Source organism: Convolutriloba macropyga, chromosome 9 (genome assembly GCF_964194025.1).
Source record: "Convolutriloba macropyga chromosome 9, txConMacr16.3, whole genome shotgun sequence".
In the NCBI taxonomy this organism is placed as follows: Eukaryota; Metazoa; Xenacoelomorpha; order Acoela; family Convolutidae; genus Convolutriloba; species Convolutriloba macropyga.
In genome coordinates, this window is record NC_134476.1 from 27,489,990 (window position 1) to 27,517,052 (window position 27,063).

The 27,063-nt window shown below is 32.0% G+C and overlaps 1 protein-coding gene across 1 annotated transcript in view; it reads right to left on the reverse strand.

Annotated features, from left to right (window-relative positions):
- The window catches only part of LOC142345702 (uncharacterized), a 46,255-nt gene extending 23,542 nt beyond the window's left edge, over nt 1-22,713 (reverse strand). The window contains exons 1-4 of the mRNA XM_075397949.1: nt 21,978-22,713; nt 13,212-13,493; nt 11,093-11,225; nt 10,038-10,303 (exon numbers count right to left, since the gene is read on the reverse strand). Of these exons, the coding sequence (XP_075254064.1) occupies nt 10,038-10,303; nt 11,093-11,225; nt 13,212-13,493; nt 21,978-22,455 (1,159 nt within the window). The 5' untranslated portion in view covers nt 22,456-22,713. The remainder of the gene's footprint in view (nt 1-10,037; nt 10,304-11,092; nt 11,226-13,211; nt 13,494-21,977) is intronic.
- Nucleotides 22,714-27,063: the final 4,350 nt, after the last annotated feature.

Genomic DNA, 27,063 nt, shown 5'->3' on the forward strand with positions numbered 1-27,063 from the left:
TATCTCTAATTTCTATATTACCATCATTAGCAACTGCACCAGGATTAGCATTAACTCTAAAAAGAGCTCTATCATTATTATTTCTTTTTAATATTAGTTTAAATCCTAAACTATATATAATCTTTTCTAAATCATTTACAAAACCAAATAGATCACTCATCTTAATCATCATATACATATGACTTCGTTGTGCAGCAATATGGTCACCTTTAAGTTGACTATCTCTATTGCCTTGATTTCTAACAAAACCACTCTCATACTCATCGCCAATACTATTTAATAACTTATACATCAATAGATTAGGATGACAGTGATCTATATATTCAATAGTCCTATCACCACTAGTTTCAAGCTTAATTGAACTAAACAATGCCATCATACCATAATTAACTAATCTGATATTAGCATCATTAGCAAATACACCACCAGCATCATCTGATACAACAAACTCTATCTCTAGATACGAATCATGTAAATTTAAATGATTCTCTTCTCTATTGAGTATGATATTAATATTAGTATTGATTGTAATCATTGTTGCCAGATTATTTGGTTTATTTTTTATAATCTTACTTTTGTGTATATCATTATTATAACCATAAGTTGTGTTCAAATTAAAATTCATTTTTGTAAGTCAAAAAATGTCCGATAACTTAATTCTATATGAACTACAAAAGATACATGAAACGCTTACTAAAACTAAAGAAGAACATACACTTAACTTTAGAATGATAAAGCCAACAACAAAGTTTAACTTTAGTGAACCTATACTTAACTCGTCAAAATTAGATTTAATTAGATTATCTGCTTATAATTCGGTGTTTAATGTAAATAGAAGGAACAATCAATTCTTATATGATACCCGAGGTAAAACATGGACAGATACCCGTATTTTAGCTGTTATACCAGGTGCATATGAATTAATCGAAATAGCAGAATTAATAAAAGAAGAAACTAATGGTAATGTTATAATAGAACCTGATAAGAATACAATGAAAAGTTTAATGGAAATAAAACAAGGTGCAATTATCTTTGACATAGAAAATTCAATAGCCCCATTACTAGGATTTAGAAAAATAGTTAATAAAAAAGGTAAATATACATCTCAGAAAATTGTTGATATTATGGGTTTTAGTACTATTAACATTCATTGTAATGTGATATCTGGTGTTAAAGATAATGGGAATAACACAGACATACTATATACTTTTACTCTAACAGAACCACCAGGTTACTTGATAAATATTATACCAACTAATATCTTGTATCAAAATGTAACTAAAGATAGAATAGAATATATAGAGTTTCAAATTAAAGATGAGCATGGAAGACCTATAGACTTTAATGGCGATGTATTAAGTTTCACTTTGCATTTGATTTAGAATATATTTATAGTTAATGATATGGTTATAGTTCAATCTCTATCTATAATAATAGCCTTGGACATAGAAATAATTTAACTACAAAACTCTCCGATCCCAATTAATTCTTAGTTTACCATTAATATTTTATTTTTAGTTATATCAATGACAATATAATTATAAGGCTCTTTCCATACCCTATTACATACATTAGCAAAATCATTATAACTAAGTTCAATATTATTAAAAAATCTTGATATATCGATGCTAGGACTTTACCTCTCTGTTCAGACAAAATAAATAGATTTCAGTTCTTTCTAACACTCTGCCTATCCAGAGAGAACAGGTTTTGATTAAGATATATCATATTGCAATTATTATGTCTACCTCTACAAAAGTATTCATTAATAACTGGTTCTTTGACTCTAACATCATCGAATATCATTAGTTTCTTTAAGTCTTTGGGCAGTTGATCGGGAGAGGGCAAATCTTTTATATCTTTAATAAATTCTATAATTGCTTTTGGGTTTCTTTCCAATCCATTGTATTGATCACCAGTAGGTCCAATGATGTATAGCTTATCAAAATATATACTAGCCAGAATTAGTTTTTTTTAATAAGAATGTCTTACCGCATTCACTAGGACCAGATATTATACATCTAAAGTTATCTGGGAATTCAGCTTCAGTAATTATATCATCATCACTTAGCCATGATTGTAGATCTTCATTTCTGTTTACAGAGATATTGTTACTAAGACATTCTTTGTTGTTAGATTTACCCCATTGATGTTTTTCACCAAATAGATATATAAAATTATCTTTATCATTATTATTAACATTATCATTATCATTAACATTATCATTAACATTATCATTAGCATTATCATTAACATTATCAGTATCATTATCATTAACATTATCATTATCTTTATCATTAACATCATCTTTATCATTATCATTATCATTAACATTATCACTATCTTTATCAATAACATTATCTTTAGCACTATTATTATCTTTATCATTATCATTAACATTATCATTAACATTATCATTAACATTATCATTATCAATAACATAATCATTAACATTAACATTAACATCTGCGATGCAGGTTCCCTAATTAACATTACAACCTAAACAAAAAAACTCATTATATATTTCAGGACATTTAACTTGATTAACTACTAAAGTTATCTGGGAATTCAGCTTCAGTAATTATATCATCATCATTTAGCCATGATTGTAGATCTTCATTTCTGTTTACAGAGATATTGTTACTAAGACATTCTTTGTTGTTAGATTTACCCCATTGATGTTTTTCACTAAATAGATATATAAAATTATCTTTATCATTATCAGTAACATTATCATTATCATTAACATCATCTTTATCATTATCATTAACATTATCACTATCTTTATCATTAACATTATCTTTAGCACTATTATTATCTTTATCATTATCATTAACATTATCATTATCAATAACATAATCATTAACATTAACATTATCATCTGCGAAGCAGGTTCCCTAATTAACATTACAACCTAAACAAAAACACTCATTATATATTTCAGGACATTTAACTTGATAAACTAGAATATTTAAAGCACTTTTAATTCTAAATCCTCTATCAATAAGATAGATCATATATAAACAATAAGATTCATCATTTTGTTGTATTCTCTCATTAGAGCCTAGATCAACATATTCTTCTAAAAGTAATGGCGGGGTTTCTACACCAAAACTATCAAAGTAATACACAGGACCACCTTCTCTTCTTATAGCTAAAACCCAATGTGTACCATCAGTTGGATGTAGATTTACAATAATGTTGACGTTAGGTTCACTTGTGTTATCTGGAGTCTGATCTCTCATTACTATTTCAATTGGTGTTAGACTTATATCTTTTCCTATATCTTTTATTCTGATATCACTCATAGCATTATTATCAATATTAAATTTATTATTGAATTCCTCAAAAGTTAGGATAAGCATTTTTATATATAAATTTAATAAGTCTAAGTCTAAGTCTATATTTATCTATGTTTTCATATATAAAAATGGAGACAGGTAGCGCAGTTATAATCTTTATTTTCTTAATTGGAATTTGTTATTTAATATATGATTCAATACCGAGTAAATACACAAAACTAGAAGAAAGCTTTGGTGGATTTATGAATAGGAGTCTAGTTAGATTTGAATATGAAAAGTCACCATTACATACTATTGTTTATGGTGGAACTGGTACAGGCAAAACATATTTTATTACACAATATTTAAAGTTATATTTAGACTTAGACCAAGACCAAGCTAAAAATATAGTTATAGTGTGTAAAGATGACAGAGACTGGATAGATCCTGAGTCTGATAAGTTTTCTACTGGGTTTAATAAATGTGATATAAATATAATCACAAAAAACAATATGCATAACTTTCAAAATTGTGTAATAGTACTTGATGATATGGGTGATAGGTTAAATAAGGATATAGCTTATTATTTTACTGAAGGTAGACATTATAATATTCAAATGATTGTAATGTGTCATAAACCAGCTCAAATAACTAATACAGCAAGAATGAGTTGTGATACTATTTATTTATTATAATCGTACAGATGGAATGTCAGATGAACTTCGATATGGTATAATTAAATATAATAAGAAGGAAAATACTTTTATTATTAATAATAGTAATAGAACAATGATATATGATTCAAGAGTTGGTTTCCTTGATTTAAAAGCTCTTAATTTAAAAGGTGAATTAGAAAAAGAAGATATAAATAAACTTATAGCAAATATGAAACCACTCATGATAAATTCAACAGATAGAAATGTTATTAATCACGATAACTATATATTCTATATTAATAAAATAAATTCTTAAATTTTAAAATTTCACAAATTCTTAAAATAAATAATATTAAAATACAGAATGATGTTTTAACTAAAGAAATGATTATGGGAAAGGGTATAAAAAGTTTATCAACTATTGGTGGAATTATAAGCTCAGGTTTAATTATATTTAGTTATATTTATCCTGATATAATATCAAGAAATGCTGGGGGTGTAGCAATTGGAGCAAGCACAATGTTGAGTAGAGTAAATACATTAGAAAACGTTGGATATGGCAAGCCAAGTAGCTTTGCTGATAGTGAAACATGGGCAAAGCCCAATCTGCGAAGCAGTTTGGTAAACCACGAACAAAGTTCGTTCACTGATCTATGAAATGCAATACAAGAAAATTATATAAACGACGAGGATGGGACTTTTAATAGAAAGGGAGGAAAGTTTTTAACAAGACTATATGGAAATAATGAACAATTTAGAGAAGAGATTATAAATTTTGTTAGAGATAAAAAAGAATTAGACCTTGAATTGATTTTAGATAGGAGATGTAAAACTAATACACTCAATACGTTAGGAAATAAATATTTAGCAGAGTGTATCACATCTAAAGATAATACTAAAGATTTATTTGAAATCATGGTTAAATATTACCCCGCGAAATGATTAGGTAAATATTATAGTTTACCCTATTATAAATGCTTTTAAAATGTTTAGAGTGTAACTATAAATATGGAAACATTGCTGTTTTAAAATATCATTATGAATCATGTCATAAAGATAAAACTGATAAATGTATGTGTGGTAATATAATACTAAGTGGTATTTGTGCTAATAATTTTTCTCCATGGGGTTGTTTTTTAAAAAATAAATCTAGTTCTATTTCCAGCTCTAGTTCTAGTTCTATCTATGACTCTAGCTCTAACTCAGACCCTAACCCTAACCCTAACCTTAACCCTAACCCTAACCTTAACACTAACTTTAACCCTAACCCTAACCTTATTCTTAGCCCAAAAGTCTTAATTAGAAGTTGTAATAAATGTAATTATATAAAACCACTAATTGATTTTGATGAGAGTAAGTACACATGTAGAAGTTATACTTCAGCTAAAGTTAATTGTCCATATTGTGCTTCTGTTGTGAGATATTATGGGATACGGGCTCATGTAAAGAAACAACATCCAGATGTAGAATTGCCTAGAGGATTTAGTAGAAATCTGCGAACGGACGAAGTCCGTGGCAAGCCAAGCAGTTACACTGATTTGAGTGAGAAAACAATTAATCCTAGTTGGCCAAGTAAGACTGTAAGTCCTTTAGTTATTACCCAAACTGGGGAAAGTTGTTCGTGTAAATATTATAATTTTGTATCATTTCTTATTAATAATGGGATAAATATAGAAAAAGTAAAAGAAAATATAAAATTATTAAAGAGTATAGATAATTTGAAATAAAAGTATAAAAAGAACATAGCTGGCAGATTGCCAGAAAATAGCCGCAATAGATTCGTAGATCGGCAGTCTAAAAAACAGTAAAAAAGACAGACCGAAAAAATCCGTCTTTTCATGGAAGGCTGATCTGTTATATTTTGATTAAAAATCTGTAAAAGTTATTGCTGCCTCTATTAGCTGATCTCAAATAACCTTCATTTAGAGTGACACACACCCATTTGACCTTATCTCTTTGAATTAAAGTAAATAAAAGTCAATTTCAAATTGAGGAAGTCATTTTTGAGAGTGAGGTAAGTCAAGTGTGACCAAAAATTTAATCACGCGCATGAACAAAAAAACTCGCTCCACTAGGAGCGAAAAATGACGACACACATGCAATTCAGTTGAAATTGCATGAACGAATGAACAAAAAATGGCTGTGACGTCATATGGTCGTAACAAAAATCATGACGACGAAATAAAAAAAACCAAGAGAAGGCCAATAATAGCCCCAGCTATCGCTGTGCGGCTATTAATAAAAAAAATCAAAAAAGAGGGAATCACTCTTTAAGAGCGATTTTTCTACTGGGGGATCACCCCGAATAAGAGTGAATCGCTCTTAAAGAGTGATTCGCAAAATATTAGAAAAATTTAAAAATTATAAAAGAGTTAAGCTGGTTTTTTTATTCAGGTTATCCGCGAAGTGGTTACATCAATTTTCGCAAGTTGGTTTTACATGCTTGTTACACGGTCGCACTAGTTTTATACTAGTTTCTGGGATACGTCCACTGGAGTCAGTGGGGATAGAACCCGAACTATCCGTCTGATAACAGTTAGTTACCAGCTTAACTCGAAACTAGTGGTTTGCACTAAGTGAGACAAGAAATGATAGATTTTGAGTGAATATAAAGGTAATTTGTAGTAGTGGATAAAACAAGCTAATATATAGTAGTGAATAAAATGGGGGTATAAGCAAGTAGTAGGTATATAGAGTAGTGGGAAAAAGGTGGTATTTAGTCATCTTCCGATTAGGAAGTGGCGGAATAGCACCTTTTTCCCACTACTATCTCTAAGTTTGATTTTTCGGATCTATTTTGTATCGGCGCCCCAGTGTTTTCTGTTTGGAGAGAGGCGAAACAGACCAGATCCGATTTTTCTTAATTTTTAATGACAAACCTCTCCATTCTTTCTTTTGCGTGTAAATTAACCATCCACACTCAATTTTTCGCATATTTGCGCGATTATACCACACTTTTGTAAACTGTTATAAATCAACCGCTCTGACCTACGCCATATCACTAGGCAGAAAAAGAATTGCTTGGGCATCAAAAATGTGGATGGAATGGGAAGGAGAATTGGAGAAAAACGAAGCGGAAGAAGAAAAAGGGAATCTAATAGGCGTAATAAATCTATAATTGAGCACATACACTATTTGGAAGACTGACTGTCACCATTTTAGGTACCATTAGAAAAATGAAATTGCCAACTCTAGATGGTTGTCTTATATTAGCGCGGAAAAGTCTTACATCAGCTAAATGAGATGTTAATAAAGCAACTTAGTTAAGAATAACAGGTCAATTGCAAAACATCATTCATCTACAATAAAAAGTCCCTCATCCGGCAGCAACAGGTTAATATCTCCCCACACAATGAGTGAGATACAAATCAAATCACAAAATAAACAGCTAATGTTCACCCCTTTTATCAAGTAAAAATATATCCTCAGTAAAAACAAGATCAAAAACAAAATTTGTTGAAAAAAAATTTATTGGCTGCTTAAAGCTTGTCGAAAATCATAAAAATAACTATTGAATTCAAAAAAACCGTTAAAATTTTTGATGAAGAAATACACAATTCTTGAACCGGAAACAAACTTGTTTTTGACAAAAACACTTTTTTTTTTACAAAATTTACTGAGTTCTATTTTTTTCATTCAATTCTTTTCTTTTCTCAGATTCATTTCTTTTTTATGGTTGGGCAAACGGTGACTGTACGCTAGGAATGTCCACATTTTTGAAACCAGAAAATAAGGAACAGAAAATCTACTAATCTCGAAAGAGTTTAGTTGGAGGAGAGATCAGAAAATGACAAATTAACACAATAAGAGTGGATGAACCGAAAAAAAAACAAAAAAATCTAACACTTTCAATAACCTCTCTAACGCGCTGTAGTTAACTCTTGGGCTATCAAAACAACTTAAGAAAAAAATGAACAGCTGTCTGGATACTATCACTCCAAAAAAATCGTTCTGTAGCAAACGAAGTTAAAAACGTAGCCTGCTCAAGGAAACAACGTCTCTGGAACACAATTTTGCAGTCTAAAGCACCAGAATAAGAAAAACAACACCACTTACAAGACAACAAAACAAAAAGATTAGTAAGAAAACCAAAAAGAAATACTCTTTCACAAAGAAAGTGATTCAAATGGCAACAGTTTTTTTCGGTATCTGAAAAATAATGACGATCAAGAAAGTTGAAGCAATAAACACAACAGATGCTGAAACAAAATTTGTTGTAAAAATTGGTCCCACACTAAATAGCCAACTCAAAAAATGGTAAGGAAAAATAAATCGTGTGATCAGTTCTATATCTTAAGGCCTATAAAAAAGGATGACATTATGTTTGAAATTAAGCGATTGATAGAAATGGTTCGGATTATATTGTTTTAATTAGCCATCTGCTGAAAACAAAGAATCCTGTCATAACTGGATACCTCACCCACATCTATAAGAAAAACATTGATGAAACCCAGTATCCCAAAATCTTCTCCTGAAAACGTCAAAGGTTGTGACAAAAAAATTATCTAACGAAGAATGACGTCATTCTTGCTAAAGAACAAATTCTCTCAATGCGGCTTTCTGCGTAGGGGATCAGCCGTGGATGCAAAAACAGGATTGTACTCTCAAAAACCTTCTTAACTGCTGATCACAATATTGTTAGACAAATGCTCCCAATATGGCTTTGGAGGCCAAATTGGAGAATTACCCAAGTCTTATCTTGAAGAACGGGAACAATTTGTACGCTAATGACATGATTCGTCAACGAAAAAGTTGTGTGTTGGGTCCCATAAAGATCAGTTCTGGGACCATTTTTGTTCCTAATAAACATAAACGGTACTGCAGAAATTTCTCAGCACAATCAAATTTAACGCTACGCAGATGACACGAAAAAATCGCTAAAAATGTGCATATTAATGATATCACTGCAATCGACACATAAATGATATCACTGCAATTTCCAGTTGTTTTGAGAGTAAAAACTTTAACTCCTTTCACAAAAAAACAACTTCCGTTAGAATCCAATCATTCATTAGACAAAAGCATTATTTCGAACGGGGAAAGAGTGAAATATAGCAATTGTGCGAAATATCTAGGTGTAAAACTTGAAAGCAAAGTTAAATTTTCAGAGCACGCAGATTTTGTTTAAAAGAAGTTTAGCCATAACATTTCAATCTTCTATCAAATCACGGATATATCTGAAAAGCAATTTACTACTAGAAACTTATAAGCAATTTGCACAACCACAATATCAGCAGAGAGTTGTCGTTTGTAGTACCACAAACAAAAGTGTTATTCAAAAAATGCAACTTCCGCAATAATTTGTGGGTTAACGGAAAATAAAGAGATTCGTAGCTGCAGGAAAAACAAATTCCGTCAGTATTTGAGCTTCACGTTTACGAACTTCTGACGCTCTTATAAAAAGTTATCAGAGGAGAACTTTCAAATAAAAAATATTAACTGGTTTTTATCTAAAGAGAAATCGACCAATCATTCGAAACAGATCGGAGAATTGACACAGTACCCTTCATAGAAATATTTTAAAAAAACGAAATTTAATTTCAGATCGGTTAAGAACACTCTAAAATAGCCTAGCCAAATTTGACTTCGATATAAAAAACTTTAGGAAGCTGCAAAAAATATACTGAAGAAATAGTTAGATTCCTTCCTCGACAACTAGACAACTATTTAATAGATTCTGATTTTGTGGGGAACTGGTTTTGGCAGGATCATCAATGCTAAATAAAATTTCCCCCTTTTTTCTTTGTATTAAAGAAAGAGAATTAATATTGGTTTTATCAAACATAAGCTCTTTTAAGTTCTAGTATAAGTTCATTATAGTTAATTGAATGATTAACCTAGAACTTAGACCAAAACTGAATTTGCATAGCTCTGAAAATTGGTCAAAAGTTGCCAGCTAGCATTCATTCAGCAGGTCGCTTTTCAAGAATAATTTGATATTAACTGAAGATCAGTTATTTTGTAATATTATCTAGTGAACAGCTGCTAACGCTTCAAAACATCTACTCTGATCTTTTGCGTGCCAGAGAAGACTGAACAGCTGCTAACGCTTCAGAACATCTGTTCTGATTCATTTTTCTAAAAAAAGGCAGTACTCAACCTCCCAAATAAGTCCTGGGCCATTTGAGTCCCTCATAGGCAAACTTCATCAATGACACAGCAAAGAGAGCCAGTCCAAGTCCAGTGACTGTGAGGCCATTCTGTCTTCTGAATTTCTGGAAGTTGGCCCACTCCTGGGGTGTGAATCGTACGCATTCTGTCCTTAGGAAGGACTCGACATTCAGTCGCTCGTCTTGGCTCATAGAGCTGGTCATCGGCTTCAGTCTTGTTGAGTTGAAGAGGTCGTGACTATTCACTGGAACGTAGCTGAAGAAATACAATGTTTAAATATAGGTCACCTGACTGTTTGAATTCACGGTGAACATCTGCTGTTTGTCAAGAACTACGCAACTGTTCGAGATGCTAAGCCGAAATTTCAAAGTGACTTCTGTATACTCACGTAACTTTCCTTACAACAAACAATTTGAGAATGCCGAAAAAAATATAGTAAATAAACTTCTGGCTATGTCTACAGAAATATTACAGCAAATTCAATTCTGGCACTAGACTTTCCACATTTTGAAACTTGCACGTGCGTGTTTTAGTTAATGGTTACGTGACTCTGCTTGAGGTCACTGAAAACTTCTGGCGTTTATCGATAACCGCGAAGCGGTTCGCGATAATAAGTCAGAATTTATAGGTGACTTCGGCAGAGTCACGTAGCCATGCTTAAAACACGAAACGCGCTCGTTTTAAAATGACGAAAGTAAACGGTAGTCAACTTCTGGCTAAGTAGGAACTTTTGGCATTTTAACTTCTAGCACTGCAGACTTTCGGCATTTTAAAATATGCACGTGTTTTGGGTTTTCTGAAAGCTACTATTGAAAACAACCTTGTTCTGAAAACAACCTTGTTTTATATAATTTGACATTATCTAAAGGGTTTCACAAAAACGAATTGTTTCCATATGCGAAATATATGAATAACTTTAAAAATTTGGTTCAAATAAAGGTCATCTTAGGCCAAAAAACATCAGCTATACATTTGTTCTATATACTCTATATACCAGGAACCAAAACTATAATTTCATAAGAATCTAATTTCATAGATAGTTACCCGAACTTGAAGAGAAGTCGGACACAGACGTCTGAAACAATGCAGATAGGGAATGCGGCTATTCTGTACACTAGCAGGTTCGGTACTAACTTCTCATACGGGGGACAAATTTTCAGCACCTCCACGCACTCTTCTAAAAAAAGGAAAAATTATAACCGAATATAGACAGTTCGCATTTTCATAAAAGGAACAATTCAAAAATCTATTCAAGCGTTTAAAATCTTTCTAAAACTCAAATCGAAAACAAGATGATCGATAACCTGCGCTCGCACATACTATTCTGATCCCGCTCATCCATATTATTGACTTCGTTCTACCAATTGAAGAAGAGATAGGAAACTGCTAAAAATTCACACATTGTTCCACAAATAATGGTGTATGAGTAAGAAAAAACATCGTTACAAACTCAAACCACTAACATATTTATATAATGCAGAGTTAGGGGGACGACGAGATCTGCATTAATGAGACGAGACAAAACAACCAAAAAAATAATTACGGCCAAAACTCAAAATCTTTCTCATAAAAAAAGTTGAAACACAGTCAAAAAGCATCAGATATAACTTAAAATAAACAAATTAAATTGTCTATCACTAAAAAGCATTTGAAAACTGTCCTTAATAAAGCTGGGTAAAGGAGAAGAACGAAGAGGGGCAAAGTTAAAAATCCATTGAAATTTTTAGAAGCCAATGGATTGAAAGCGCATAACAACCATCAGTTTTTAACCTAAAAAATATTAGATAGATTCACACATAAATCCTGAAGACGCAATTGGGACCTGTGATTAATGAAACCCAGTTAAAAGTTGACAAGAACAAGAAAAACCGGTAAAAACCAAGAAGTCAACAAAATGCGCGAGAAACATTTAAAAACAAGCAACTAAAACCATAATCTATTCAATTAAAACGTCACAACCCCAATCGAACAAAAATTTTGTAATAACTGGTAGTATCAAAGAAACTATTAGTTGAAACATAAAATTGCTAAACAGATTAATTTTGGTTTCAATAGAAGGATGATGGGAACATTGAGTAATGAGACCAAATTACATGTTGAGAGAAATATGGTTCAGAGGCGCAGAATCCATTTCTTTGGAAAAAAACTATTCAAAGTCATATGAACCAGCAGAGACAGCAGTTATCAAATGAAACCATTAGATATAATTACTTATGTCTTTCCACAAATGTAATCAAATGTTACTCAATCAAAGAAATTTTAAAAAGTTTACGCAAATAAATTCTCGAAGACGTAAAAAATGACCTATTCTCTGAAAAAATAGTATATATTTGAACGTAAACAGGATCTGTCATTGATAAAACTTTGGTATGAAAACTTACTTGTCTCTAATTTACATGAATAAAAGTAGAAAAATTTGAAACGATTTTAATTTATTCCGAATTATTTTGATTATAAAAATCCTTGATTGCGAAATTAAAAACCAATTATCAATTATTCTGAATCTACGCGTACATAATTTGGCAAACAAATTGAACAAGAATGACGCTAAAATTAAACGTATTCAAAAACTAAAGGTGAAGGATCAAACTGAATTTAAACCCTTTCCTAAAAGTTTCTTCTCCCGTTTCTTTAATATTAGCGCCATTCACAGAGCTCAATTGTTAAAACAAGTTATTCAAAGAAAGGGAAAAATTCACTGTCAAAGCATAAATTAGATATGTTTTCTTTTTTGCATGCTTTTGCGGTCGTTTTGAGAATGTATTAAACGTTTCTGAAAAACCGGCTAAACAAAAAGCATAAAATTTACTGCGGAAATACTCATCACCAAAAAAAAATGTTTGAACTAAGACAGCATTTTGATGGGTAGAGCTGCTTCTGCTGAACACATGCATTATTTTGGATAGAAAAATATGCTATTTTAAATTCAAGTTCAGGAGAGATCGGTTCGAGATTGAAAATGGAGTCCACTATTTTCTGCGTGAGCAATCCACCATCTACTAAACCAAAGACCAACGCGATGTCTGCTTATAATCGGTCAATTTAAAAAAATTGAAAAGATCATTTTCGTCGATTATACTGTCAATTGCTGATCGGTTCAATTCTGTCAAAACTAGTCTTTTGGCCGAAGCTATTGGCTAACAAGTACAATAACTGAACCAACCTTCGTCGACAAACACTGGTAATTTCCGCTTCCTTCTTTCTAGCACCTGGCACACAAACGTGGAGTAGTCCTGGACCATAGTAGCCATGCCAATACCATCAACCAGAGCGTGTGACAGAACGAAGAATATGCTGTATCTCATCATACCATTTCTTTCTTCTGCTGTGGTGTTGGATGCATGATGTGAATTGCCCTTATTATCGTTCTGATTGGTGCAACCACTATTACCAGTGGAAGATATTAAATCTGTGTGATCACCCGACGATTCGATTTCCTGATTCCCTAAAAGAAGTTTAGGTTGACCACCCAGAGATGTTTCCGACCGCAAATACATTTCACGAGTGAAAACCAGGCCACAGAGTAAATTTTTAAGCATCCTAGAGAGATAAAAAGAGGTACCATAGGAGAAATGAGAAAAAGTTCTTCAAATCAATTAAAGATCCCCCCACACACACAAACCCAGACCCGCCAGCTCACACACAAACACACACACGCACGCGCACACACACACAAACACACACACACACATGCACACACACAAACACACACGCACACACACACACACACACACACACACACACACACACACACACACACGCACACACACACACACGCGCGCACACACACAGACACACACACACACAAACACACACCCACACAAAAAACACACACACACAAACACACGCACGCTTACACACCACACACACGCACAAACACAGACACACCCACACAAAAAAAACACACACACACGCACGCACACACACAAACACACACGCACAAACACAGACACACACACCACGCACACACACACACACGCACGCACACACGCACAGATGCATGCATTCACTCACACGAAAACACACACACACACTCAGATTCTCGAAAAGTTGACGTGCTTTTAAGGTATGCACATAACGCCAAAAACCCAAGTTTGCACATAGAAAAAAGAAATAATTACAAAATATTTTAAAAACCGCATAGCTGCCTTGCAGTACTCTTGATTTCTTCCATAGTTCAAAACATAAAATAATTGTATGTATGGCCCACTGTCTTTTTTATAGAATGAAGTTAATATTTAGTCTGTAGCGATTTCTGTCACATCAGTGAAATAAAAAAAAGTGAAAACCTTGATTTGAAACGGGTAAAATTTTTTCAAATTGCGTTTGAAGTTAAGTGCGAATCTGTTGTCTAAAATGTATCAAAAATTTGTATGAGTTTGACTAAACAATTTCATGAAAAAAACTACAATTTCACAATTTTGCCCACATTTGTGGTGTCCGCATTTTTTAAAGTCATTTAGTTCTAACAACGTCACTTTCTAATGAGTCATTAGTGAGAAAATATAATAGCTTCAGTCTATCTCATACTGCTTTATTGGAAATTAAAGCTGATTTTCACAAGATTTTGTGAATTTTTGAGTTAAGCCCATCCTTTTGTTCTTCTTAATGATGGCAGGTCGCATTTGTGTTAGAAAAATACAAATATTTTTTATTTTGCTCGTTTTCCGTGATCATTCTGTCGTCATATCATTAATTGTTATGAATGTGATGCTCCAGTGGCGTGAGTCATAAAAAGACTTTTTCAATGAAGTTGAAATCTGTTTTTGAGACGTCGGAACTTTGATTTTGAAAAACTTTGGAGCATTTTAAAATTTTTGGCTCGTAAATCGGCGGTTCATTTACTGAGTGTTAGTATCTGATGTCTTAGTGTTAGTATTCATAGGTTCAATCACCCTTCTAGAACGGCATAATTAACAGTTTTTGACAAGAACATAAATTTACAATTCAATGAGCTCAATTGTTGTTAAAGTTTTAATTATTTTAAGACAATTTGTGTTCAAAAGGTTCATTGAAATTTTGAAACTTTTCTGTATCTTCTGCTAATTTTCTTCCCTGCGGTTAACCCCCTTTCTTCTCCGGTCAAAGTCCAAATTTTCTAGGTCTTCTTGAAGTATAGCTTCTTCTTGAAGTCAGGCTGTACTATCTGAATTTCAAGTTAAACTTAAAATCCCAAAAACAGAACATGTTGGAACTTTTTTAAACTGGAACTCTGCTTTTTAAAATTGACAAAATAAAATACATTATACATAATAAAGCAAACAGAGTCTTTTACCAAATTTATTCAAACACCAAAAGACAAAGTTAACAGCTGAGGGAAGGACAATTTCCAAGACAAAAAAAAACGAAAAAAAATTGTTTCAAATTCAATCAAAACATCAGCCGCAATTGAGTTCCTTGAATTGATTAAATTAGGCCTGATCCCAAGACGGTTAATAAGACCTTAGTTGACAGGACCTGTCAATACTAACATTGAAGAGCCAGATGTAAAAGAGCAAACACCCTTGCAGCTTAAAAACACCCTGGCAGTTTAAGTTACCAGGGAAAAATTATAAACTTTAAATAACCGTTGGACTTTAACAGAAACTATTTTAAATTTAATTTTTAGTTGTTGTGATTCGGTGTATTTACCTAGATAGCGATAGGTCAATAAAACTCCATAAACCATGCAGATGGGTCAATGAAAAAAATTAACCTGAAATTGGTTTTTAGGGCATCTTACAAAAAAATTCTGTAAAATATAGGTAATTTTTGTTAACAAAAATTTTCATAATTTGTAAGAGTAATTATTTATATTTATTGCAAGAGAATTTGTTATTTAGAACTCGAGGAACTGTTCCTTTTTGTCTTTCTGTGTCCGCCTTCTTTGTATAGTTTAAATTCCTTTTTTAATTGCAGGTTAGACTGGTCTAATTGCCCAGTCTGGATCTTCTCTAGTGGTTAAATAAACCCATCGAGACTTACTTTAGGAGTTTTTCTGCTATGCTTTTTTTAAAAATTTACTCACACATTTCCTCGATGACTTTGAACGTTTGAAAAAGAATTAACAAGTAAACACCAAGAGCTTCAAGTTGCAGCTGAGTTCTTAAGTCAGCTTTAGTAGTTTTATAAGCGTTAAGCGCTCTTATATTGTTGGGAATTAAACTAGGAGAGCTTATATTGTTGGGAATAAAAAAGCAAGCTTAATGACATTTAGCTGACGATTGACTTGATTTTGTTCACCACTTTTGTTTCTGTTTGGAGTTTTACAAATTGGACGAGATTTGGCTTTGATCAAATCTCATAAAGTTGATGCCCGATTAAAACTTTATGGTGAATTTTTCTAATTATACGTAAAAGTAACGAAATATTGTTTAAAAAAGTACTGACTTGAGTCCTATTTTCAAACAAAACATGAATTTTTCAATTTGTTCAATTTTAATGTTCCAATGAAATGGTAACTGAACACTCATCGGGCCAGTTTTACCAATTAAAACTAAATAGAAAAAACTCAAACTAAAAAACATTTCAGCACTATAGCAGCACAAAGCAGGATGACAAAGAAAATCTATCAAAATTTGAAAAACAAACAAAAGAGTTCACAAAGAGTTCGAAAAAGCAAACAGAGTCTTTTACCAAATTTATTCAGACACCAAACACCAAAAGACAAAGTTAACAGCTGAGGGCAGGACTATTTCCAAGACAAAAAAAAACGAAAAAAAATTGTTTCAAATTCAATCAAAACATCAGCCGCAATTGAGTTCCTTGAATTGATTAAATTAGGCCTGATCCCAAGACGGTTAATAAGACCTTAGTTGACAGGACCTGTCAATACTAACATTGAAGAGCCAGATGTAAAAGAGCAAACACCCTTGCAGCTTAAAAACACCCTGGCAGTTTAAGTTACCAGGGAAAAATTATAAACTTTAAATAACCGTTGGACTTTAACAGAAACTATTAGAAAATTTAATTTTTAGTAGTTGTGATTTGGTGTATTTACCTAGATAGAAATAGGTCAACAAAACTCCATAAACCGTGCAGATGGGTCAATGAAAAAATTTAACCTGAAAATGGTTTTTAGGGCATTTAACAAAAAATTTCAGTAAAATATAGGTAATTTTTGTTAATAAAAATCTTCTTTGGCAATTTTTGTTAGTTTTGCCCACAAGCGTCGTTTTCAAGTCAGGTAAACAAAGTTGATACTGGCCAAAAAACCATTGATCCCGCTCCTTGTGGCAGGAAGGTGTTGAACTTGAAGACATCTTACGCTTGATTTAATGATGGTTAAAGTTGAGAATTTCCACTTTCTTTGAGCATTTTGTCCTTCTGTTACTTGGACCAAGGAAAGAAACAAGATTTGGGCGCAAAGCCAAGTTTTCAGTTCTACATAAATAATAATGATTGATAAATTGACAGCAAGAGTAGCAACAATTTCCTTAGATGTGTAATTTTTATTCAATTATGTGTTTTTTTAACAATTTTTTTCTTTCTGCATCTAAATGGTCAAAATAAACTTTTGGTAAGATGATGTTGATTTAAATCGTTTTATTGCCAAGCAACACTGTAATTTCTTTCGGCCTTTTGAATAATTCGTTGAAGTAACTATTTATATTTATTGTAAAAGAGACTTTGTTATTTAGAACTCGAGGAACTGTTCCTTTTTGTCTTTCTGTGTCCGCCTTCTTTGTATAGTTTAATTTCCTTTTTTAATTGCAGGTTAGACTGGTCTAATTGCCCAGTCTGGATCTTCTCTAGTGGTTAAATAAACCCATCGAGACTTACTTTAGGAGTTTTTCTGCTATGCTTTTTTTTTAAAATTTACTCAAACATTTCCTCGATGACTTTGAACGTTTGAAAAAGAATTAACAAGTAAACACCAAGAGCTTCAAGTTGCAGCTGAGTTCTTAAGTCAGCTTTAGTAGTTTTATAAGCGTTAAGCGCTCTTATATTGTTGGGAATTAAACTAGGAGAGCTTATATTGTTGGGAATAAAAAAGCAAGCTTAATGACATTTAGCTGACGATTGACTTGATTTTGTTCACCACTTTTGTTTCTGTTTGGAGTTTTACAAATTGGACGAGATTTGGCTTTGATCAAATCTCATAAAGTTCATGCCCGATTAAAACTTTCTGGTGAATTTTTCTAATTATACGTAAAAGTAACGAAATATTGTTTAAAAAAGTACTGACTTGAGTCCTATTTTCAAACAAAACAGACTTTTTATAGTTCAATTTTAATGTTCCAATGAAATGGTAGCTGAACACTCATCTGGCCAGTTTTACCAAACTAAGTAGAAAAAACTCAAACTAGAAAACATTTCAGCACTATAGCAGCACAAACAAAGATGACAAAAGTGGACATCTCAAAGAAAATCTATCAAAATTTGAAAAACAAACAAAAGAGTTTGTCTTACAAACAACTTTTGGCAAAAAAATTTTGATTAAAAACAAATAGAGTGAGAAAATGAGTTCATTGTTGAGATCAAGCTAATAAAGTTGCCTAGATGTTCGAAGAGCAAAAATCGACCAATGTACCATTTGACCCAAAAAACTGAAACATATGGTTTGTAATTATTAAAGTACTTTTTAAAAAGAATTGTAACAAGATTTCAATAGAAAAAGCAGTTAATGAATGATTGGAGCAAAGGCAAAGTTGGCCAAAAAAAAACAAAGTAATTACTATTGAAGAAGCGGAAAAAATACACAATAACACTTTCGGAGATAGGAGCGAAAATTGAGTAAGTTTAATTCTGAGATAATCATCCATCAAATAGCTGTCTAACCGCACATTATACTAATGAACCAACAATTTTTTCAGCTCAAAACCTTCGAGGAAATCGAAACAAGGCAACAGAGAAGACTAAACGATTATCATAACACTGCAACTATCTTTCCTTCACAATTAACATTTAATAAGCGAAACCAAAAATTCTATCAACACTAGAGATTCAAGCACCCTCCCAATACAGTTGTTTTCATTGAAAGCAAAAAAAAGCAAAAAGTATATGTAAAACACCGAGAAGTTTAAAAAATCGTTTGAAACCAGGACACAAGGACCATTATAAAACTCATATTGGATGTATGAACAAACGCTGTTCAAAAAACTAATCAGATAGTAAATAAAGGTTAAATAACGTAGCAAGGCAGAAAAATTATGACTAGGTAAACTTAAATGCAAAAAAAATAAAAAGGTAAACATTTTAGAGCCAATATTTGACACAATTTGATCAATTGGAAAACTAGCTAAACCAAATCAAAAACACACTGAATGGTGCTCATTGAGCACCAAAATATCAATTTCAAGTAATTACATTCATTTAAGCTCCAATGCTTTAAAATAAAGATGATAAGAATGTATTTTAAACCAATATCTGGCATGAAGCAAAAAAAACCCGAAAAAAGTAAAAAAACAATCACAAATATCCACAAGGTCTCTATCGGACCATTGTTGATTGTCATGCTTACAGATGCTTTTATAGCACCAAAATCCATGATTGCAATTCAGGCAACATTGGCACCAATTAAAAATTAATTATTTCATGCGATATTGTGGAATAGTCTTGTACCCTTTCGCTGAAGATCTTAATTTAAAAGCTCTGAACCAAACTACTTAGTGGCTATTCATCAAAAAATTTTTAATTCGGTTACAAAATTCGTTGCCGTTTCGAGAAACAAATTGAATAACGTTGGACAAATGCTCTTGAACGACAGCGGGGCAAATTATTTCAGAATTTTAGACAAAAACTATTTTTATTGGTGCTAAAAATTCCAACCATGGAGGGGTTCAGAACTGCGACCTCCGGCGTACAACACCTTTGCAGTAATATCTAAGATCTGATCGCTTTAAAATAGCTAATCTTACTATCGCATTTGTTTTAGCAACAGACTCAATTTTTTAAAAAGAGCGAACTAGGTCGCGCAAAAATCAAGAAGTTAAGCGTGAAAACTCACTCAAGAGACCAATCAAATAAATGCTCCAGAACAAAACGGTCAAGCTAAAAGTTTGCATAAAACATCAAACATACGAAAATGTGAACAATTCAAACTTTGTTGGAGAGCAATGAATAAAATAGTTGACGCGTTTCAAATAATAGCAAATTTGCGGACACATGCTTTCCGTACTTTTAGTGCCACGTGATGTCAAAACTTCTTCCTGTGTATTTCACCTCAGTTTTCAAACTTCAAAGTCAGATTCAATAAAGTATAAGGCAAAGTGATTAGAAGGCTCATGAATTAGATTTAATTACAGACGACGCAATATTGTCTAACAGTTATTTGAAAACACGGCGATCTTCTCTAATTAGGTCAAATTTCCTACTTCCTATGGCTTGTGGTTATCATAGATCATTTTAAGGGAGTTGTAACAAGATTTCAATTGAAAAAGCAGTTAAGGAATGATCAAGCAAAGGAAAAGTTGCCCAAAAAAAACACAGTAATTACAATTGAAGAAGCAGAAAAAAACACCAAAACATTTTTGGAGATAGGAGCGGAAATTCAGTAATTTCAAGTCTGTGATAAATATCCACCAAATAGCTGTCTATCCGTATGAAGAGTAAAGATTCAAGCAACCTCCCAACAGAGTTGTTCTTTCATTGAAAGCAAAATAAACCAAAAAGTGTATCTAAAACAACGAGAAGTTTAAAAATCTTTTGAATCCGGGACACAAGGACCATTACAAAACTCATATTGGATGTATAAACAAACTTTTTTTAAAAAAAACTAATCAGATGGTAAATAAAAGTTAAATAACGTAGAAAGGCAGAAAATTTATGGCTAGGTAAACTTATATGCAAAAAAAATAAATTAAAAAAGGTAACCAATTTAGAGCCAATATTGATCAATTGAAAAACTAGGTAAACCAAATCGAAAGCACACTGAATGGTGCTAATTGAGCACAAAAAGGCCAATTTCAAGTAATTACATTCATTTAAGCTCCAATGCTTTAAAATAAAGATGATAAGAATGTATTTTAAACCAATATCTGGCATGAAGAAAAAAAACCGAAAAAAGTAAAAAACGCTCACAAATATCCACAAGGTCTCTATCGGACCATTGTTGATTGTCATGCTTACAGATGCTTTTATAGCACCAAAATCCATGATTGCAATTCAGGCAACATTGGCACAAATTAAAAATTAATTCTTTCATGCGATATTTTGGAATAGTCTTGTACCCTTTCGCTGAATATCTTAATTTAAAAGCTCTGGACCAAACTTCTTAGTGGCTATTCATCAAATATTTTTTAATTTAGTTACAAAATTCATAGCCGTTTCGAGAAAAAAATTGACTAAAGTTGGACAATTGCTCTCGAACGACAGCGGGGCCATTTATTTCATAATTTTAGACAAAAACTTTTCTCATAGGTGCAAAAAAATTCTAACCAAAGAGGGGTTCAGACCTGCGACCTCCGGCGTATAACACTTATGCAGTAATCTCTAAGATCTCATCACCTTAAAATAGCTAATCTTACTATCGCATTTGTTTTAGCAACAGACTTAATTTTTGAACAAGAGCAAATTAGGTCGCGCAAAAATCAAGAAGTCAAGCGTGAAAAACTCACTCAAGAGACGAAAAAAATGAATGTTCTAGAACAAAACGGTCAAGCCAAAAGTTTGCATGAAAAATGACACATACAAAAATGTGAATAATTCAAACTTCGTTGGAGAGCAATTAATAAAATAGTTGACGCGTTTGGAATAATAGCAAATTTGCGGACACATGCTTTTCGTACTTTTAGTACCACGTGATGTCAAAACTTCTTCCTATGTATTTGATTTAAATCCTAAGGCTCATGAATTAGATTTAATAAAAGATGCCGCAATATTGAATAACAGTTAATTGAAAACACGGCGATCTTCTCTAATTCGTTCAAATTTCCTATTCCTTTCAAAAAATCTTTTGTTAATCACAGGAAATGTCTCACACAACACTAGACATGAGTGACGAACCAACCTGAGCTGGAATTTATGATTCTGACAAAATAAAACTTCCAAATCGGATCTCCGTCATGAATTCCGAGTTTAACCACTTTATTGAACTTATTCTGCGCATCCTCCTGGTTCATGAAACCCAAATCTTCAGTCGTGTGAACAAACTCGGGCTCCATTTTAGCCCAATAGAACTTCTTTTTCTGTTTATCGTACACAGTATTCATCTGCAGCTGTTCATACTTGCGTATTAGTTTGTCCAGACATTTCATGCAGTCATCGTAGTAGATCTCGACCTCGGTTGTGAATTGGACAAAGCCACCGACTGTGAGAACCCCGCAATCCATGATATTTTTCATCGTTTCCTCGCTAAGACTCAAGTAACGAAGTTTCTCAATATATTTTGTTTTTTCCTTGTCACCGTCAACATTTTTGTTTTGTTTAACATCGTCTTTAGAAGTATCATTGCGCCTGCTTATATCATTATCTTGCTTAGTTTCCATGAAAATTACCTTATTTTAACAGCGATACTGGCCCACAAATGATAACTCCCGGTTTTAAAAAAGAAGGTAAAAAATGTCTATTTTCAGAACAAGTAACAATGGCCACCACCACGACCACCGGATGTTTGTATATTGCTTTAGCTTTGATTTCTTTAAGAATGCAAAATTTAACAAAACATGAGCGAACGTCAAAACATTGAACTGCAATCTCTACAATAACAAGCTGACGAGAAAAAATGCACACTTTTCTTCTTTGCATTATTTATCTGTGATGTATTTATGTGATTTAAAATAAGCTGATAGAGCTGTGCCAATTAGCTTAAAAATGCATGAACAACAAATATCTAACAACAAGAAACGTCACTAGTTTTTAGAACGTCGCATGCGGTAACGTGTTACCATCATATACACATGCAAACAATTTGTGAATTTAGCATTTCTTCAAAAGGCATGTTTCGCTAGCTCTTTAAAACAAGAGTTTTGGAAAAATTGTTAAGGAATATCAAATAACAAAAAGAGATTATGAAAATACTTTATAATTTTCTGAAGCGCTGAATACGATTAAAAATATATGAAAGCAACATTGATTGATGCTCCAAAAAACATACATAATACGCATCAATATTGTTTAGCGTCATATAATGCCACATAATAATCTCGCGTCATTAGCAAAAGATAACTTTTGTTCATGCCAAGAAGTTTATTATTAGAAAATTCAAAATCGAATGAAGAAGTAACTGTTTGACGTTGAATCGCGTATTTTAGTATAATTAGTACTTAGACGTCAGTTCAGATAAACCGGATTACATGAAATTTCTAATCAAATCTATTGTGGAAACTCAACTCACTGGAAACTCAAATCAAATTTTGAAAAGTGAAAATCAAATTGAAAAATAATTAGAAAAAAAAATATGTCAAATTCAGCATTGGAGTAAATTTTCATAAGCCTTACTCCTATCAAAGTCAGACAGTACAAACAAAATCAAAGATACAAAATATTTAAATATTTTACCAACAAGGAGGCTCGTCAATGTGCGTTCGCACATGATGTTTCGACCCGAGCTCACCTACATTTTTGACTTAATTGTCAACAAAATAAAGAGATAACAAAAATAGATGTTTGAGTTTGAAACAATCGTTACACAACCTATCTACTAATTGAATTACATAATGCCATGCCTCATTACAGCACCAACAAATTCTGGCAGTAAAAAGACTGCGAGAAAAAAACAACAAAATATGCAGAAACAAAAATTTCACGGCAAAAACTGAAGATCTAAATTAAAAAGCACCTAGTAACAACGTCAAAAAGCAGTAATATAAAACCTTAATTGCTCATATTTACTTTTTTCTAACTATACAGCAGATGGAAAGTTTTATTAAAGAGACCAGGTAACAAGTCGACAAAGAAAACGAACAATGAGGCGAAATTCAAAAATTAATCAACATTTTTTAAACCAAGAAATTTCAAAAGTCATAAAAATCATTAGCTTTTAACTAAATAACCCCTGATAAATTACTAAAAGAGCCCTATAAAACCAAAAAGACTTGTCTTTGATTAGACTTAGCCATACGAAAAAAAAAAAATTACAAATGATTTCCGAAAACACAAACTTTTGCTACCATTAAAATCATTAGCCAATATTTTTAATTCAATTGTTAGTTCTACTAATTCAGTTGAAGGATTTACACTGAGAGATTAAATATGTTTACTTGGGTCACATTTGAAAACCATTGGCACCTATTATTACGCGATTGTTCTGAAAGAAGAGAAAAAGAAAGACAAAAATTGACCACTCAAAAAACGTTTAAAAAAGCATATTGTCCATCAAACAAAGAATCAGTGCCAAATGAAACCAGTAGATATGTTATTTTTGAAATACAAGAAATTGGATGGGATCTCTCATCGAGGAAAAAAAATACAATTTGACAAAAAAAACAACAAAAACTGAAAAGTTTGAAAATCATTTGAAAATGTATATCATAAACTTTAAGACTATTCGCTATGAACTGACTCCTTTGGGAAACATCATTCATTCAATCCTCAATTACAAGTTTATGAGACTTGTCAGCAATTTAGGGCTACGTAAAGAACAAAAACAGGCAAAAACGGCAAATTCAAGAAAAAAAAATTGAGAAGTGTCGAAGGCATTAAAAAATGAGCTTTTCACTAACAAATTCTCTTTTTTCTATTATTGTTTACAGCAATGGGATTCCTCTTTTTTATAAATATAACATCAAAAATCAACAAATATGAACAAATATATTAGAACTACGAAATTTTCGAGAAATCTCGTCGTATCAACGCCAATAAATTCATTAGCTTTTAACGTAAGCCAGTGTATACGCTAACCTACGCCTCGATGGGACAAAAAGTTTGTTCACCATGCAAATTTTTTCAATAAAATCTTACAACATGTTATTGACTATGCGAAAATAACAAAAATGACAGGCAAAAACCAAAAAATCAATAGAAAAAAGCCGAAAGAAAGTGTCGAAGCAATTTAAATCATAAGTTCTTCTTTGATAATTTTATCTATGATCGGATGACGTCTTTTCTGAACCATTGAGAACTATAAGTAAAAGGACAATGTAATAAGATTTCAAAAAGATTCTAAGATAAGAAAAAGTACCTGGAAATTTTTTAAAAAATTTATGAAAACTCCTGGCATTGAAGTTTTAAAACTAATAGGTAGATGATAAAACCGCTAACCAGATTAATTTTGGGTGCATTAGAATAAAAGGTTCTTGTCAGTACTGAGACTGACCAACAGTTTACAAAATAATTAAGATTGGTTAAAGTTCAAAAAAATTTCGAAAAAATATCAAGTCTTAACAGCCATTAAAATCAAAAGCTTTCAACGGAGGTCAATAACTACAATCAGATATAAACTGATGAGAGCAAGTAGATGTTTGTCATACAAAGATAACCAATAATACATCACAATAAGGTTGACTTCTATGAAAACAACAACAAAAACAAGCAAAAACCAAAATTCAGTGGAAAATTTCGAGAAGAAAGGGTCGAAGACAATTAAGCAATTAGCTTTTCTCTGAAAACTTTATCGGTTCTACTAAACGTCTTCTCTAAGCCATCAGAAATAGAATAATCGTTTGATAATGTGTTCAATATTTGGATAATGTGATAAGAGTTCAAAGGTAACTAAAAATCCAAAAAAAAAACAAAATTTTTTAAAAAAATTCTGAAATCTTTTGTCAATGAAGTCATATAACCAATAGCTAGAAAAAAAACCGCTAAACAGATTAATTTTAGTTGCAGTAGAAAGCAAGTGGGTTCTAAAAATAATAAAACTGACTAACAGTTCAGGAAAAAAGTTTAAGACTGGTTATTATTAAGAAATTTTTTCGAAAAATTATCTTTAAACTCTTAACAGCAATTAAACTCAATAGCTTCCACGGAAGTCAAAAAATACGCCCAAATATGACCCAATGGGAGTACATGCATGTTTGTCATGCATAGGTAACCAATAAGACATCACAATCAGTCTCATGCCTATGAAAACAACAACAAATACAGGCAAAAACCAAATTTCAGTAGAAAAGTGCGAGAAGAGTGTCGCAGCCATATAAACCTTAACCTTTTATCTAAAATTTTTATCTGTACTCCATTTAAGGTCTTTTCAAAAACAATGGGAGCTTTAAGTATCAGGATAATGTGATAAGATTTCAAAAGGAACCAAAACTCGGCAAAATATCGAAAAGTTTAAAAGAAAATTGAAAACTTGTGGCATTGAAGTCATAAAACCAGGAGTTAACGAAAACGGCAACCAGAATAATTCAGATTGCTGTAGAAAGAATGGAAGGGGTTTTGATCATTACTGAGAGTTTCTTATAAATCAAAAAAATAAGTTTAAAATTGGTTGATGTTCAAAAAATTTTTTTTAAAACTTATTTTTAAAGTCTTAACAGACAATAAGTTCAATAGCTTTCAACAGAAGTCAATAACTACGCTCAGTCATGACTCGATAATAGGAAAAAAAATTTTGTCATGCATGGGTAGTCAATAAAAAATCACAATCAGTCTTATGACTACAAAAAACAACAACAAATACAGGCAAAAACCAAAAATTCAGTAGAAAATGCGAGAAAATGTCGAAACCGTTTTAACTATAAGCTTTTCTCTGAAAGATTCATCTGTGATCCACTGAATGTATTCCTTAAGCCAAAGTGAGCTATCAATATTTGGATAATGTGATAAGATTTCAAAAGTAACCAATAATACGAAGATATCCGAAAATTTTTTAAAAATTTTTGAACTCTTGTGCCATTGAAATCTTGAACCAAAAGTAAGAAGATAAAACCACTAGCCGGATTTAATTTGGTCAAAATAAGAAAGGGGAGGGCGCTTTCATCACTGAGACTGAATAACAGCTCACGATAATAAGTTTATGAAAGGTTAATGTTCAAAAATTTCAAAACATTAATTTTTAATACTTAACAGCCATTACTTGTCCACTCAAAGCACTAGATATGTCCACTCAAAGCTCATTACGGAACAAATTGCACTGTTAGCCAATGAGTCTATAACATAGGACTCCAAAAAATAAGTAAAAGCTGAAAAAAATTCAAAATTTCATTTAAAATTAC